The sequence below is a fragment of the Erinaceus europaeus genome, chromosome 10, assembly GCF_950295315.1.
Source record: "Erinaceus europaeus chromosome 10, mEriEur2.1, whole genome shotgun sequence".
In the NCBI taxonomy this organism is placed as follows: Eukaryota; Metazoa; Chordata; class Mammalia; order Eulipotyphla; family Erinaceidae; genus Erinaceus; species Erinaceus europaeus.
In genome coordinates this window covers 103,976,475-103,992,084 of record NC_080171.1, presented here as the reverse complement: position 1 = coordinate 103,992,084, position 15,610 = coordinate 103,976,475, and the positions used below count along the sequence as shown (strand labels likewise).

The following is a 15,610-nucleotide window of genomic DNA, read 5'->3' as shown; positions in this document are numbered from 1 at the left end:
CCGCAACGTCCCCGGCGTCTCTTGGAGTCTCTGCAGAGCCGCGGCCCGCGCCCAGTCACGGCCTGGAGCCGCCGGGGTAGGGGTGCGTCGGCCGTTGGCGGGGGGGATGTCTAGTCGCGGGTGAGTGCTCGGCACTCGATTCGCCGCGCCTTCGAGTACAGGTCGACTACAGATCGCGCGTGCGTGCCGAGTAGGTCTGACGCAGGGCGGCTCTCTAGTCCGCTGATTGGCCCCGTTAGTCCAGAGTCCCAGCCCGCTGGAAGCGCACCCTTTCAAAATAGCAGCTAGTACCAGCGAGACCTCGCGGCCATCTCAGAGGGGTCGCCGCTTCCCCGTCCTGAGTAAGGTGGGACATTTCCTGTTGTCCTCGTTGGACTGGCGAGGACCCGAAAACAAAAACAAAAACCCCGAAGTCTGCCTGTAGACAGAATCCTCATCTCAGTAAATGCAATTCTGTAGTTCTTCACTGCTTACAAGGATTTGAATCGACACTTGATGACCAACCCAGCATTAAAAAATACGCAGTGGTTATTTGTCTTAGCCATTTATCTACCCAAGGTGGTAGAAAGCGAGGAGAGCTGGACTCACCCTGCCAGTGGTCAGGATCTGGTCTGCAGTGAGCTTTTGGTCAACTTTCCCTCAAGCAGCGGCTTCATGCAGAACCTCCTTTACTTCAAACCAGGATTCTCTGAAGCTGTGAGCCAGGCACACTGGGTTCAGGCAAGGGGTGCAATCTCCAGAGCTGAGACACCCACGGCCAGGCCCGTTTTCCTTAGTCACTAGTGCTTAGGAATCCGCAAGCAGCGTTCCCTTCTGGAAAGTGTTAAAACTTACATGGGGATAACTTTTCTTAGATTCATATGTCGCCTAAAGTTCAGTTAAGGAAATAGTCTCCCCAATGTCACAAGCTAGATGGCAGAATAGAGCGATTGCCTTAATCCAATTCTAATGTGTCTTCTCCTATCACGGCCCCATGCCTAGCTTCTGTTCTACTCCATAGTGCAGCAATTCCCTGAAAAAAGGGGTACAGACCATGTCAAATCAGATGCTTTTTTTCTGGGAAATGGAGGGAGGTGGAGAAGGCACACAGGTGTCCCGCCCCCCCCCCCATTCTTGGGGGCTGTGGGGCATTTGCTAATGTCAATGCATTTTGAAGATGTTCCTTAACCAGAGGTTCCAGTTCCTTCTCCCCAGTATTTTTAAATTTTTTCCCCTTGTTATCACCGTTATTATTTTTGTTATTGCTGTCGTTGTTGTTGGGTAGGACAGAGAAATCGAGAGAGATGGGCAAGACAGAGAGAAAGACACCCGCAGACCTGCTTCACTGCCTGTGAAGTGACCCCCCTGCAGTTGGGCAGCCAGGGGCTCAAGCTGGGATCCTTATGCTGGTCTTTGTGCCACCGCCCAGCTCCCAGTATTTTCTTAAAACCTTTCAGCTAAGTTATTTCTAGCCTTCTCAGAAAGTCTATGAAACAAAACTTTCATCTTGAAGCCTCTCAAGTCAAATGACAGAGGGACACAAAGTCTGAGAAAGCATTTTCAGCTTTTTTTCTTTTATTTAAATAAGGAGAATTCTTTCATACGGAAAGAGCTAGTACAATCACATATTTGAAAGGAGAAACAATAGGTACTGAACCAGAGGGAAAGGGCAAGGGTGAGGGTGCCACTGGCCAGGTGAATCCAGGATTCCACTTCCCATCCAATTTTAAGTTTCCCCCAAATCATGTAGAAACGAGTTGCACTTTACACCTTTAGCCATCGTCTGCCCTTTCAAATATCTGGTCTACATGAAAAGACAAAGAGGAAAGGCCAAAATAAAAACAAAGGCAAACAAAAACAAAACACAATCCTCTCAAAAACACCCCCCCCCAAACTCTTTACTATGCAAGGCATGAGGTCAAAGCTCAGAATATGGTATCCCCTTCAACAATGATGAAGAAAAGTCATCCACACAGAGCCTTGAGATTTCCATACTGAAGACAGGGTCCTGGAGATGCCGCCACTTCTCTGAAGGCCACCTCACCTCCTGAAATGGTGAGCAGCAGGGCTGAAGTGCCAGAGGAGCACTATCCAAATATGTGCTGGTGTCCCAGTGGAGAGCAGAGCTGGATTGACAGTGTCTGTCCCCAACTTGTCCTGGAAAAGCTTTGTCTTAGGTTCATTTCACCTGTTCAAAAAAGAATAGCTGGTTGTCTGGAAGTCTTTGTTTTCCATTCATCACAGGAGACAAAGCAGAAAGATCCTAGTGTCCCAGGATATTGAAGGCCATGTCCAACAGACCTGATAACCCAGGCTGGCTCTGTGAGACGTGAAAGGGGACAAATACCAATTTGAGAGGCAACATGCAGCAACGTGGCTGAAGGGAACCAAACAGTGGAGAGAGGGTTTGCCAGTTAGCTACAAAGGGCCCCAGTGGGCCAGTTTTTTAATGCAGCTGTACACATGTATGCCCACTGGTGGTCTCCTTGGCTCTGAGTCTCAGCCACAAGCCTTATCATTAACCGTCCAAATGGCAGATCCGACAGACAGAAAGGTTAAGGCTTAGCTAAAGAGAACCAATGCCAATATTGAATAAGATACCCCAGTTATCTCTAGAAATGCCTGCGACAACATGACTTCGGAACTTGCACCAGGCTATTTTAATGAATGTGTAAGAAAACCATCCTTTGTGTTCCTCCTTAAGGGACCTACAGCCAAAAGTATATGAGCTTCAGGTTTGAGAAAATAGTATGGATTTAAAAAAAAAAAAGGGGTGGGGCACAGGTGGAGAATAACAGTAGAGTAAATACCAGACCAAATGCAGTTTTTAGTGGGTGGACACCTTGAGTACATCTCACCCGGACTCTCGCTCCACTGAGGAACTAAGACTAACAGACACCATGAACAACCAGCACAAAGTTGCTAGCATCAGATGGGAGGGCAGTTTTGGCAGGCAAAGGCAATGAGGGGCTCTGACCATCACTTCCAATTTCAGAAACAGCAAAGTAAGTGGTCTTTACCTCCCCCACCCCCAAAAGCCCCACAGGCCCCATGGCATCTTGGTAGAAGCTTCTGCAGGGATTTGTTCTGAGGATGGAGATTTGAATCCAAAATAATATTCTAAGTCCGTCCCTATTACCTTGAGTTTGGCTCTAAAACCACAAGAAAGAAAGATATATTGCACCTTGAAACATCTCTGCACTAAAATCTGTATTTAATCAGACCAAGGAAAAGGCTGGGGTATTGGGCAGGCTTGAGGTCAACCCTCTGCCTCAAATTCCAATTGAAAATCTGTATCTTAGCGGGAAAGAGACTGCAGTTGGGCACACAGCGGTGGTGAATGCACTTAACTTCACATGCAATTTCCTGGCCTTTTCTGCACAGAGTAATTCAGACATTATATATAAATAGAGCAGTGAAACATTTACCTTTTTTTAAACCTAGACCTACAACATCAATACATATAAATAAATTCTAGTGTCTTCTGTTTTTATTGGAGGGGGGATACAGGGTGGAGAAAAGGGCTGGAGAATACGTGGGGTGGTGTGTGTGTGTGTGTGTGTGTGTGTGTGTGTGTGTGTATGTATGTGTGTGTTTCTTCCTCAAACAGAAAGTACTGTCCCTTTGATGGCGGGTTCACCTGAAGGTACATCTTGAGTTTGTAACAGCATCCAGGACTGTTGTGTTGTATCTGAAATCGTTTTTCCTCTTGACAAAGAGTGAGCACAGGAATGAGGTGGGTCTGGCTGTGATGCTGACAGCAGAAGCAGAAGTGAACAAGTGTGGCTCCCTATGGGGTCATCCGGGCCAGAGTGGGAGCTCCCAGGGACAGCAGGGAAAAGGAGGAAGAGCAGGCAAGCATGAGCACTCTGTCAGCTAGGCAGCCCTCCCAGAAGGAACTAAGAACGGTGATTCAGGGGATGAAGGAAAAAGCAGACAAGCTGGTGAAAAGGTCTGAGAGTAGAAGCAAGGGCAGTACTGAAAGCCATAAATTAAGCGTTAAAGCATCTTTCAAGAAAAGGTCTCCCTCTCCAGGAGACTTGGGCCTTATCTCCACTTCCTAAAGCAGTAAGGGGCAATGAGAGGGACTGACTTCAGCAGCTCCTAAGCAGTGTTTCCCCCATGTTTATACCAGACACAAAGCTTTAGAACCATAGTCCAAGTGCCTGTCACACAGCTGCAGTGACAATGATCCCATCCACATATGCTCATCCTGAGTGAGGTGCTCTCTAAACACCCCCCATCAACATCACCATCACCATATAGTGGATGGGAACAACTATTTTAAATAGCTATCTGGCTACTCTACTGAGTATGTGCAAAACTGGAAATTTCCCTCCCCTTTCACTGGAATGACAGAACCCGGGATGATTTTCTTCTGTATCTTGTGGAAGCGAGGGAGGGAAAGAGGACGGAAACAAAACCCCAGTATGAAATGGCTCACACAGATATTCTGCTGGAGGCAGCTCTGTAGACTTGCCCTGCCCTACTCCTGTCAAGAGAGAATAGTGAGGTGAAAACCCAGCACAAGTCCCCCAACTACCTGGGACTGTTGCTGGGATCAAAAAGAAGGAGGAGAAAAAGGAAGTTCCCCAGTGTCTCACAGACTGTTCATCTCTGCTACAAGACCACACAGCTGTCCTGCACTCATGCCACCATACAGGGGAGATGATATGGTTTCTAGTAATGAGCTGCATGAGAGTTGGTGGGGAAGGTTTGAGGAAAAGGGGCATGTCATGGAAAGTTTTGAGGGGAGGACGTGTGAGAACAGCAACCCTCAGGGGAGAACCCCAGAAGCAGGGACACTACTTGGGGCCTGGGAGGTGTCGACTCATTGTGGTGTTGAGGTCACAATGGCAAACACCAGTGACTCCATGATTTTGGGGGGGGAGGGGAGGGGAGACGGACGGACAGGGTGGGGACAACAGATCCAGGGTCATTAAAAGAGGTCAGGACAATTTTTGTGTGGTCCCTATTCTAAAAACATCACCTCCACTGTGTGTCTAAGTCTCTCGGGGGCCAGGGAATAGAACCCATCTGAGGTACCATCTACCTCTGCTCTCAGCACAGAGCCCAAAGCTCACAGCTTCACATGGGAGCCATTCTTGAGAGGCATCAAAACAACCACCACTTCTCTTTGCAAGCTATCTTGAAGGTTCACCAACTGAGAGAGGGCAAGGGTGGGGGGGGGGTGCATTCTTAAGAGTCATCTCTTAAGTTATTAGTGACGCAGAGAGGGGTCACTGCCAGAGGAGAGGCTACAGGAGAGAAGAACGTACAAAAGTTCAGCTATACAGATGTAGGCTAGGCTTTGCTTTCTTCTCCCTTCTCCTTTGTAAAATCCCTAGCTGCTTTTTAAAACAAAAAGCCTCAAACCAAAATACCCCTGGTGCCGACTCACTGTGCCAGGGGCTGGGGAGGAGGGCATACTGGGAGCCCTGCTGAGAGTGCCCCAGGCTATGTCGGCAGGGTGGGGCACAGGGAGATGAGCTCACTGCACAAAGGCTCGAGTCATGCCACAGTCACGGTGGCAAAGAGATGGGGATGGAGTCGTTTGCTTTTTCTTTTGTTTCATATTTAAGCAAGCAGGTCAAGGCCATGTTTCCATGGGGGCAAGCTGGCAGGACAATGGACTTTGAGGAGTGGGAAAGAGAAGGGAGATCACTCAGTCAGGGCCAGATGGTCAAGTGTTGAATCGAATGAGATTCCCGAGCATCCGGTTGTCTCAGAGGTACTGTCCTCACATGGCCGAGCACCTTCAGGCCTTGCTCTCTTCCACTTTCACAGCCCGTGGCTTGATCGCTCCAGTTCGCTTCATCTGAGAGGTGGCTGAGGGGCTCTCCTGCAATTTCACGGCTCCCAGGCTGGGTTTTTCATCCACTCGTTTTGCCTTTGGACAGAAGAATGAAGGCAAAGAAAGTTATCCTTAGCAGAAACATCAGCAGGATGGTTTCTACCACCTACTTCCTTCTCCTGAGTCACAAAGAGCTACCCTAAGTCATCCACCATTGGCCAAAGGATTAGACTTGGGGGCGCAGGACAGTGGTGTGGACAGCTGTCCCTCCCCACAGGCGCTGACTGCAGTGACTGGGAGAGGCAGGGAGATGCCGGGTACTCAGGAAGCGTCTGTCATGCCTGATGGCCTCCACAGGCGAGGCACAGCCAGGTTCTTCTGGAGGAACCTTTTCAAATCAATGCATCCCAGGCCCCACAGGCAGGTATCCTCAGACAACTCCTGACGGTCCCCTGAGGAGACCTCTAGGCAGACAGGCTTCTCCCAGATCTCTGAACCTCCTTGACTCCCGCTTTGTGAAGACTTTTCCCCACATACCATAAAGTAAGCTTGAGATTCCCAGCCAAGAGTCCCATGTGTCAGAGTGGCCAGTCATGACCCTGCTCTTCTGTACGAGCAATTCAAGGAGCAACTCTCTGGGGAACCAGAGGAGGAGTGAAGTGAGCAATCACCCCCCATCCCTTATAGCCAAGAATGCTGTTTTCCCAAATCCCACACCTAACATGTCTGCTCTGGAGTCCCTTGAGAAAAGTGAAGAGAACAGTGGCTGAAAACAAAGACACTGAGAAGCTCTTTTTGTTATAAATGGGAAAACATCATTCCATATGCAGCCCCACCCAACAAGACAAGGACGAGACACAGCACCTTACTAGAGCGCACACACTCATGTACACACACACACACACGTACACACACACACACACACACACACACACACACACACACACACACACACACACACACGTACACAGACAGCCCCGGCTTCTAGAGTGACCGGCACACCTAACCAAGTCCCAGCGCCTTTTCAGCCCAAATCACTATGGGAACTGTCCACCTTCTGGCGTCACCTCCAAGGAGGACCCGCATCCTCCCTTCTCTGCAAGACAAGGAAGGATCCAGTTGCCCATCAAGAGGAGAAAAGTATCTGCCAGGGGGACTCAGGTTGTCCAGCTCCGAGCCATGCTCTGAATGCTAGGATGTGTCCCGTCTTATGAGAGGAACACTCAAGGGGGAGGGGGAAGAGTCCCTTCTCTTTTGGCGCTTGGAGACCGGCCTAAGCGTCCAGGGCTGGAGGGGCTAAAAGCCATCTTCTACCTGTTGAACGTAGTGTCCCTGCACAGAGCCCATGTTAACTGCTGATCCAGAGGGCTTCCCACTGGGGCTAGCAGAGCTAGGCCTGAAAAAACCAAAGGCAGGGGGTGAGAACATACGCACTTCACCACAGGAATGGAGCTGAAGTCCAGCCTGGCCCACAAAAGCCTGGGCATTTGTTATGGTTGGAACTGGCACCACTGATGTAATTTCCTGGGGACCCCCCCCTGGGGGGAGCAGAAGCAAAGGCCCCTGCTATGGGAGACACTGACTGTCTCCACTGGACTGCTACTGAAGCATGGAGAAACGGACACTATTTCTCTCGGCCAGTGGTCTGTACCAACGTAACATGATAAGCAGACAAAAAAGGCCTCATGTAAAGATTATGTCAAATATCTTTCTAGTTTTTACTCTGGAAGTGAGAGGACATAGACAAAGATGCCAAAGGGGATAAAAATGTCTAACATCTTTCTAGATATGTTTCAGTGATTAGACAACTAGCAAGGAGTGTTACTAGGTGCTATGCAGGAGCAAGAGATTCTACGGTCAGACAGTCTGACTAATGCTATGTATGGCACAAGGCTGCTTTGAGCCTATGTGGAGGCCGGAGCCCAAGATGCCCAAGTGTGGGTGCTCATACAGCATGCCTCAGGCATCTGAATGGAGAACAAAAACACTGCTTACAGAAGGACACCAATTTTCTCACCCTTACTAAAACACCACCAACAACAAAAAGATGGCTATTAGGTTGTCAGAAAAGTCATGACATATATTTTCTCTCTCTCCCCCTATATTTTCTAAATATTGTCCAAAGGATAAAGATGCTATCCTCCCCCCACTGGGTATATGCAGGTTACTCTTATGTGTCTGTTTTCTGGGTGCATTGCCAAAGAAAGGTTTTGTAGCCCAGATGTTGCTCTGTGGCAGCAGGGAACAGCATCTGTACATACTGAAAGATTCCTTCTTTCCCCCAGATTATACTCATTGTTTTATGCTGTTGTCTATGTATTTTCTCCCCTCACACTTGTCCTGTTTTGGCCTATGTGAAATACACAGCTAGAAACCAAAACAAACTGACAAACAAATGTAAGAGTAAGAATGGGAAATTATGCTCACAAAATGGGGAAAATTCTCTGGAAATGCAGCTAGAAGTATGAAATGACTTGATGATGGGCTCAATCTTGACATTTGAGAGCAATGGGGCACAGACCATTTTTTCAGCAAGAAAGGCTGACAGGGGAATCTGGCTTGTAAGTGTCCCTTGTGTCAGCCAGGTGACTTGTGCCTGTGGTCAGAGTACAAGGTCTCAGTAATCACACTGTACCCTTGCAGGGCCCAAGAACTGTTTTACTCATTGTAAGCAGGAAGGACTTCAGATATCTCCCACAGTATTAAGAGTTGCTGTACCAGCTCTGGGCATGCTCTTCCTCAGGGGGAAAACATGGCCAGAATCAGAACTGCTGTGGTATTTAAAAGGATGTAATCCAATAAGGCACCTCATACAAAAATATCTCCAAGCACAGCTGAGAGGACTGGGAACAGTTATGGGAGGCAAAGACACATATAGTGGAAGCCAGAAGGTATTTGAGCCCAGCAGTCACAAGTTTAGGAAGGTCAGAGGAAACTCAGCAGGCAAATGAAATTCCCCCCTTCCAGGCATGTGCCTTCTTGGCCAGTAAAATCTTCTATTTATTTGTTAATTATTTATTTACTTTTTTTTTTTTAAATACCAAAGCACTGTTCAGCTCTGGTTTATGGTGGTGCAGGGAATTGAACCTGGGACTTTGGAGCCTCAGGCATTAAGAGTCTCTTTGCATAACCATTATGTTATCTACCCCTACCCCCCCCCCCAATTTTTTTTTTTTTTTAAACCAGAGCACTGCTCAGCTCTGAGTTCTGGCTTATGGTGGTACAGGGGATTGAACATGTGACTTTGGGAGACTCAGGCATGAAAAATCTTTTATATAACCATTGTGTTATCTCCCCTGTTTCAGTAAAACCTTTCAAAGACCTGGTGAGTAGTTGAGTAGTTATGGTCAGTCCTGTTCCTTATCTTTCAAAAAGATGTCTGGGGTGGGGGGGGAGATAGCATAATGGTTATACAAAGCACCACCATAAGTCAGAGCTGATCAGTGCTCTGATAAAAAACAAAAACAAAACAAAACAAAAAACAAACTCTGAATCCAATGCATGTTACTATGATAACTAAAAAATAAAAACAATTCTCCCAGTTCCTAATTTTGCCATGATTTAATAACTAAGACGTGTGAATCCAAGCACTGAATTAGGGACATGTGGATCTAAGGTGGAACCACAGGATCCTATCTGCAGTGAGCAGTTAGCTACAAAGCATTCACTCCCAGGGTGCCTTCTCACCTGTAGGTCTGTGGTGATGGCACGGAACCTCCAGAAGGAACATTCTGTTTACTGTCGGCAAAGTGGAAGCCCTTCATTTCCATCTGAGAGGACTAAGGAAACCACAAGTAAGGTGTTACTAGAAGACTCTGCACAGCCTGGCCCTCACAGAACCACACAAAGAAGAGTAGATGAGAGCCATAACTGTTCCAACAGACAGTTATCTTTTATGGACTCTGCACTCCCTCCCCCGCTGCCAATCTAGCTCAGAGAACCAAGTAGGAACCACCCTGTGGAGTGTAGCTCTTTCTTCTTCTTTCTTCCTTTCTTTTTTGCCTCCAGGGTTATCACTGTGGGCTTGGTACCTGCACTATGAATCCACTGCTCCTGGCAGCCACTTTTTCTATTGTTGCTGCTACTGCTTTTGTTGGATAGGACAGAATGAAATTGAGAGAGAATGGGGAAGACAGAGAGGGAGAAAGACAGACACCTGCAGACCTGCTTGACAAGCGACCCCCCCCTGCATCTGGGGGGTTCAAACTGGGTTACCTGCATGGGTCTTTGTACTTCGCACTATGTGTGCTTAGCCCGGTGCGCTACTGCCCAGCCCCCAGAGTACTGCTCTTTCCAAAAGGGGTCAAGAGAACTGGCTGCACCGCTGCAGTGACTGGCTGTGCTATGAACACACCCCTTTCTGCTAGAGGTTATCATAGCAGATGTTGAAACTGGTGAAAAAACTAGTAGCTCTGTTGGTGCACCTGGTTGAGTGCACATGCTGTAATATGTAAGGACCAGGGTTCGACACCCCACCCCCCTCCACCTATAGTGGGAAAGCTTTGCTAGTGGTCAGGCAGTATTGTAGGTGTCTCTCTCCCTATCACTTCCTACCTTCTCAATTTTTGGCTGTCTCTATCCAATAAAAAAAAAATACTAATAAAACTAGCTCCTTGGACTTCATGCATCCAGTGTAAGCACCTGAGAACTGAAACTGAAAGGAACTCAGGACTATGACCACTATGATCAAGCATATGCATCTTCCTTTCTGTCTGGTAGATCTGCACTAGCCCTCTCATGCTCACAGTCCCTTATATGTGAACCAAGAAATTGTCACAATGGAATTCCAAGAGGAATACCTCTCTGGGAGTAGGGCTTACACTCCAGGCCTCTGGCATTTTCTGCCATGTAGTAGGGTTTCTCAACTAGCCATGGCCTGATGTATCAACGACCAACGACCCCTCCCAGGATCCCTACAGGGTGGAGTCCTCCTTACCTCTCTGCTGGTGTTGAGGACTGAAGGCTGGGACCCAGGTGGAAGGATTCTTCGAGGTGCCCCGACAGAGAGGCTTTGTCCCTGCGGCAACTGAATGGACTGTGGCAGAATCAGGGGCTGCTGTCCAGAGCCATACCGAGGCAGAGGCAACTGGGAGCCGGGCAGCGGCATTGTCAGCTGCTGGACAAGTGATGGTCAGGGGGAGGAATGGATATTGAGAACTACCAACCATTATTAACAATGCACCTGAGAATCACCACATAGCATGATTCAGATTCTTGTTTAAAAGGAAGGAGATGTGTGGTCTGGGAGGTGGCGCAATGGATAAAGCATCGAACTCTCAAGCATGAGGTCCTGAGTTCAATCCCTGGCAGCACATGTACCAGAGTGATGCCTGGCTCTTTCTCTTCTCCTATGTTTCTCATTAATAAATAAATAAATAAATAAAAAAGGAGGAGAGTGAACCTGGTACTAGGCAGGAAAGATCCTGATTATGAATTACTGCACAGCTGAAGTTACCCTGGGCTACTCTTTTTTTTTTTTTTTCCTCCTCCAGGGTTATTGCTGGGCTCGGTGCCTACACCATGAATCCACCGCTCCTGGAAGCCATTTTCCCCCCTTTTTGTTGTAGCCTTGTTGTGGTTATTATTATTACCATTATTGATGTTGTTTGTTGTTGGATAGGACAGAGAGAAATGGAGAGAGGAGGGGGAGAGAAAGATAGACACCTGCAGACCTGCTTCACCGCCTGTGAAGTGACTCCCCTGCAGGTGGGGAGCCGGGGGCTGGAACCGGGATCCTCACGCTGGTCCTTGCGCTCTGCGCCACATGCGCTTAACCCACTGCGCCACCGCCCGACCCCCTGGACTAGACTCTTGATGGGAAGGCAAAAGTATGATGGCAGGACCCGAGCAAGTGGGGGAGAAACAATGACAGGACTAACAGGAAGACAGTGAGTCACGCCGTGAAGCAGCCACCCTGAGAATGCTCCTGTCTGAATATGGCTTTTTCTCCTTCAGCAAAGGGTCACAGAACATATGGTGTGTCCAGGAAGCACCAGGAATAGTGGTGACAGTGCAGCAATACATTGGACAAACAAAAGAGTGCTTAGAGTGCAGAGTATGGACAATGAATCCCTGTTTACATACATAGGTGAGAGAAGGATATAGGAGGGTCAGGAACGATTCTGATGAAACGTCAATCAAAACAGACAACAGGTGACCAGGAAATGCACTCTATGGAATCAGGATAAATACAAAGTCTGTTTCACTTCCAGAGGTGAATGAATTAGGGTAGGGTGGGGTTCTAGGACTTAGGATTCCTGGACCACATGACAGAAAAAAGGGGTTCACTGCAAGATCTAAATAACCAAGGTGGGTGAAAGGCAGGAGATGAGGGGCCAAGTAGTTCTGTGCTTTACAGAACGCAAGTTACCAAGCCTCCTGTCCTATCCTGCAGGAAAGAAGTACTACCACAGGTCCCTCTTATCAAATGTGCGGGTGGCGCACGATCCTGCCAGGAGTGGTAGAAGCGTGTGGGCACTGGGCCCCAGCAATAACCCTGGCCCTAAAAAGTAGGATATGGACCACTTTACATCTCTCAGTCACCTTCCTCTTCATATCCCTGCTATTGAGTCCACAGTGGAGAGTCAGAAGGATCTATTGGAATTCCATCACTGAGATGTGTGGCAGCCTGAGCCTCAAGAACCCCATCCTCCTGGACCCATACAGGACGCGAGGAGAGATAGGGCAATGTGGGGAACGGCTGGCTGCTGTGTGGGATCAGTGGTCCAGGAACTGCAGCAGGGTGAAAGCTCCTGAAGGAAGGTGGTGGGAGAAAGAGATCGCAGGATACTGAAGGCTCTTTAGAGGAAGAGTTGACAGGACCTGTTGTAACATCAAAGGGGGAGACTGAGGATGGTGTGGACTAGATATCTGCAGGGAACAGGGAAGATGTATTTTAGACTTGATGTTTGTACAGATTAGGTGAAAATGCTGGATAGGTCCTTGAAACTGAGATTCAGAATCATGGAAAAACAGAGAGACACCACCCAACCTAGTGTCTTAGGTTACTGAGGCATTCCTGACCTGTGGCAGCTGAGAGTCCAACATCTGGGAGGCACTCAGACCAGCAGCTTGGCTGAGCTGACCCTCATAGACCAGGGCTTGGTTTCCGCTCATGGGCTGGTATGGTGAGCCAGACTGGGGCTTTACCATCTCCAAAGGCTGCATGCCTGGGAATGCCGAGTATGGAGGCTTCAAGGCTGTGCCTCCAGAGAGGATCATGGTGCTGGGTGGTGACAGGCTGGGGTGCATGTACACCTGAGACCTGCAAAATCAGATAACCAGATCAGGAGTACAGAGTGGATCCCACACACTAGTGAGCAGGCTTCAGAATCTCCTGGAAAGCTTGTTCTGACTGCTGGCCCCCACTCCCAGGTTTTCACTCAGAAAGTCAGCAGTTTGGCTTGAGAATCTTCATTAACATTAAGTTTCTAGAGGGTAATATTGCTGCTGGAACTCATGATACATCCAGGCTGCACAAGGTCCAGCAAAATCTATGTACTTTCCAAAGCAGAGAGCATCAGACATACTGGAAGAGCAGGTCAAAGGCGACTGAGGGGGAGGGGAAGACAAGGTCCGCCCTAGCCTTTCTAACAACCAATAATGAAGTGAAATAGTCGTCATCACCCCCAGATACCAGATTGCCCCCAAAGCCCTAAAATAGGAATAGAACAAAGGAAACCAGTCCCTACATAGGCCATGATGGTCTATGCCTCTGGTTGAGAGCTGTTCACTCCCTGAGTCTTTGCATCTCACCTGAAGGGCTGTAAGGAGCTGAAGATCTCTTGAGACTGGGAAGCAGGAAGCCCACCCCTCAGTCCAAGCTGGGCTTGAGCCTGCAGAGATGTGTGCAAGGAGATGGGGATCTGCTGGGCAGCGGCAGCCTGCAGGTAGGAGCAGAGTAGATCAATGCAGCACCCTCCAATATGACTCTCCCCCTGGCAGCCAGAACACTGCCCCAAATGCAAATCCAAGTATATCCTTCCAATGTGTCCCCTGCTCTTAGGAAAAAGCAAATAATTGATAGGAACCCTAAACCACTGTACGTTGCTACAGAGGACTCTGAGGAGCAGCCAAGAATGAGTCCTAACCATGCTTCTTCTTCTTCTTCTTTTTTTTTAAATGTTTATTTATTCCCTTTTGTTGCCCTTGTTATTTTATTGTTGTAGTTATTACTGATGTCGTTATTGTTGTATAAGACAGAGAGAGAAATGGAGAGAGGAGGGGAAGACAGAGAAGGGGAGAGCAAGATAGACACCTGCAGCCTAGCTTCAGTGCTTGTGAAGCGACTCCCCTGCAGGTGGGGAGCCGGGGTTTGAACCAGGATCCTTAGGCCGGTCCTTGTGCTTAACCTGTTGCGGTACCGCCCAACTCCCCTAACCATGCTTCTTAACAGCGGCTGGCTTCAGAAACATACTGAGATATGCACAAAGATACATGCAGCATGATCCAGTTACATAGTAACGCATAAAACATGTTTTAAAAAGAGGTCCAAGTTCTCTGTCCCCAGATCTGCACCTGGAGCAGTGTTTCTGCCCAAAAGCCCCATGCTCAGCCCTGTGCAGGCACAGGAGTCTGTGGGGGTGACTGTACCAAGTGGAAGGTCCACCACCAGCTTTTTTTTTTAAGCACAGAAATGCCAATCCTGCTCACTTCTAAAGCTGCCTCTTTCTAATGCATCCATGCCTGGGAGTCTAGGCCTTTCCTTCTCTTCATCAGAAGGATACCCGGTCGTCAAACAGAATTTCGTTTCAGCTAATTCCCCAGCTAGAATATAGGAGAGACTGTGAGGAAGAAAATCTGCGCAGGGTCTGAGGCACAGAAGCCCATTCTTCCTCTTGTCTCTCACCCATTCAGTAAATACTGACTGGCTGTCAGGATAGGCCAGACTTGGGGTGAATGTGAATGTACATAAGACAGTCAACAGGTATGCAAAGAAAGTGGGGGCCAGGCAGTGGTGCACACAGTACTATGTGCAAAGGATCCAGGTTCAAGGCCCTGCTCCCCACCTGCAGCAGGATCACTTCGCTAGCTTCAGTGAAGCAGGTCTGCAGGTGTTTATCTTCCTCTCTCTCCCTCTCTATCTCTTGCTCCTGTCTCAATTTCTCTCTGTCCTATTGAATAAGGAAGAAAAAAAGGGGGGAAAATATCACAGCCAGGAGCAGTAGATTTACAGTGCTGACACTGAGCCTCAGAGATAGCCCTGGAGGCAAAAAAGAAAGAAGGAAAAAAAAAAAGAAAAGAAAGTCATCACATTTTATGTGGCAATCCACCCAGCCCTGGCACCTGGCTTACTGTCATCACCTGTTGATAACTCTGTTGTTGAGGTATCGTTTGAGGAACAAGCCGGGGCTGACTTGCAAACACGTGGCCATCTAGGTACAGGGGTGGCAGGTGGTTGCCTGGAGACATAAAAAGAGGTAGAAAAGGACCAAATCTCAGTTACTGATTCTTCAGGTACCACTCTTCACATGTATGGTTATTGGGGAGGGAGCGTGTGGTGCTGCCTGTGCTGGCCTTGTGCTCTGCATCACTGACCCTGTTCACCCTCAGGAAGCAGCATCAGGGCCAAGGAGGAGGGGGCTCCAGTCCACTTTTCCATCTAACCACTCGACCACTCCCAGCAGTCACGGGGAGGCACTGAGGGCTTCCGTGGTCTCTCAAGTCACTTTCCTCTTCATCTCCCTGCTATTGAGTCCACAGTGGAGGGTCAGAAAGATCTATTGGAATTGCATTATTGAGACTTTAGCAGCTGGACCCAACTTCTCTCTAGGTCACCAACAGTGATGAGGTGACCAGTTGATACAAAGGACACTCCAGGTCTACCTAGAACTCTAT

At 48.4% G+C, this 15,610-nt stretch overlaps 1 protein-coding gene and 2 non-coding genes across 12 annotated transcripts in view; all 3 read right to left on the bottom strand.

Annotated features, from left to right (window-relative positions):
* Positions 1-1,807: 1,807 nt before the first annotated feature.
* The window catches only part of PRRC2B (proline rich coiled-coil 2B), a 94,247-nt gene continuing 80,444 nt past the window's right edge, over positions 1,808-15,610 (bottom strand). For 5 of the 10 annotated variants that reach the window (XM_060200421.1, XM_060200424.1, XM_060200426.1 and 2 more), the window contains 7 exons: positions 15,077-15,174; positions 13,529-13,656; positions 12,797-13,037; positions 10,710-10,889; positions 9,461-9,552; positions 7,088-7,169; positions 3,173-5,869 (listed from right to left, as the gene is read on the bottom strand). In XM_060200421.1, coding sequence (XP_060056404.1) covers positions 5,738-5,869; positions 7,088-7,169; positions 9,461-9,552; positions 10,710-10,889; positions 12,797-13,037; positions 13,529-13,656; positions 15,077-15,174 — 953 coding nt within the window. In that variant the 3' untranslated portion in view covers positions 3,173-5,737. The other 5 variants (XM_060200423.1, XM_060200425.1, XM_060200429.1 and 2 more) reach the window with 4 other exon arrangements.
* LOC132541096 (small nucleolar RNA SNORD62) lies at positions 12,305-12,390 on the bottom strand. Its single transcript, XR_009552273.1, has one exon. It is a non-coding gene; the product is annotated as a small nucleolar RNA SNORD62 (small nucleolar RNA).
* LOC132541097 (small nucleolar RNA SNORD62) lies at positions 15,429-15,515 on the bottom strand. Its single transcript, XR_009552274.1, has one exon. It is a non-coding gene; the product is annotated as a small nucleolar RNA SNORD62 (small nucleolar RNA).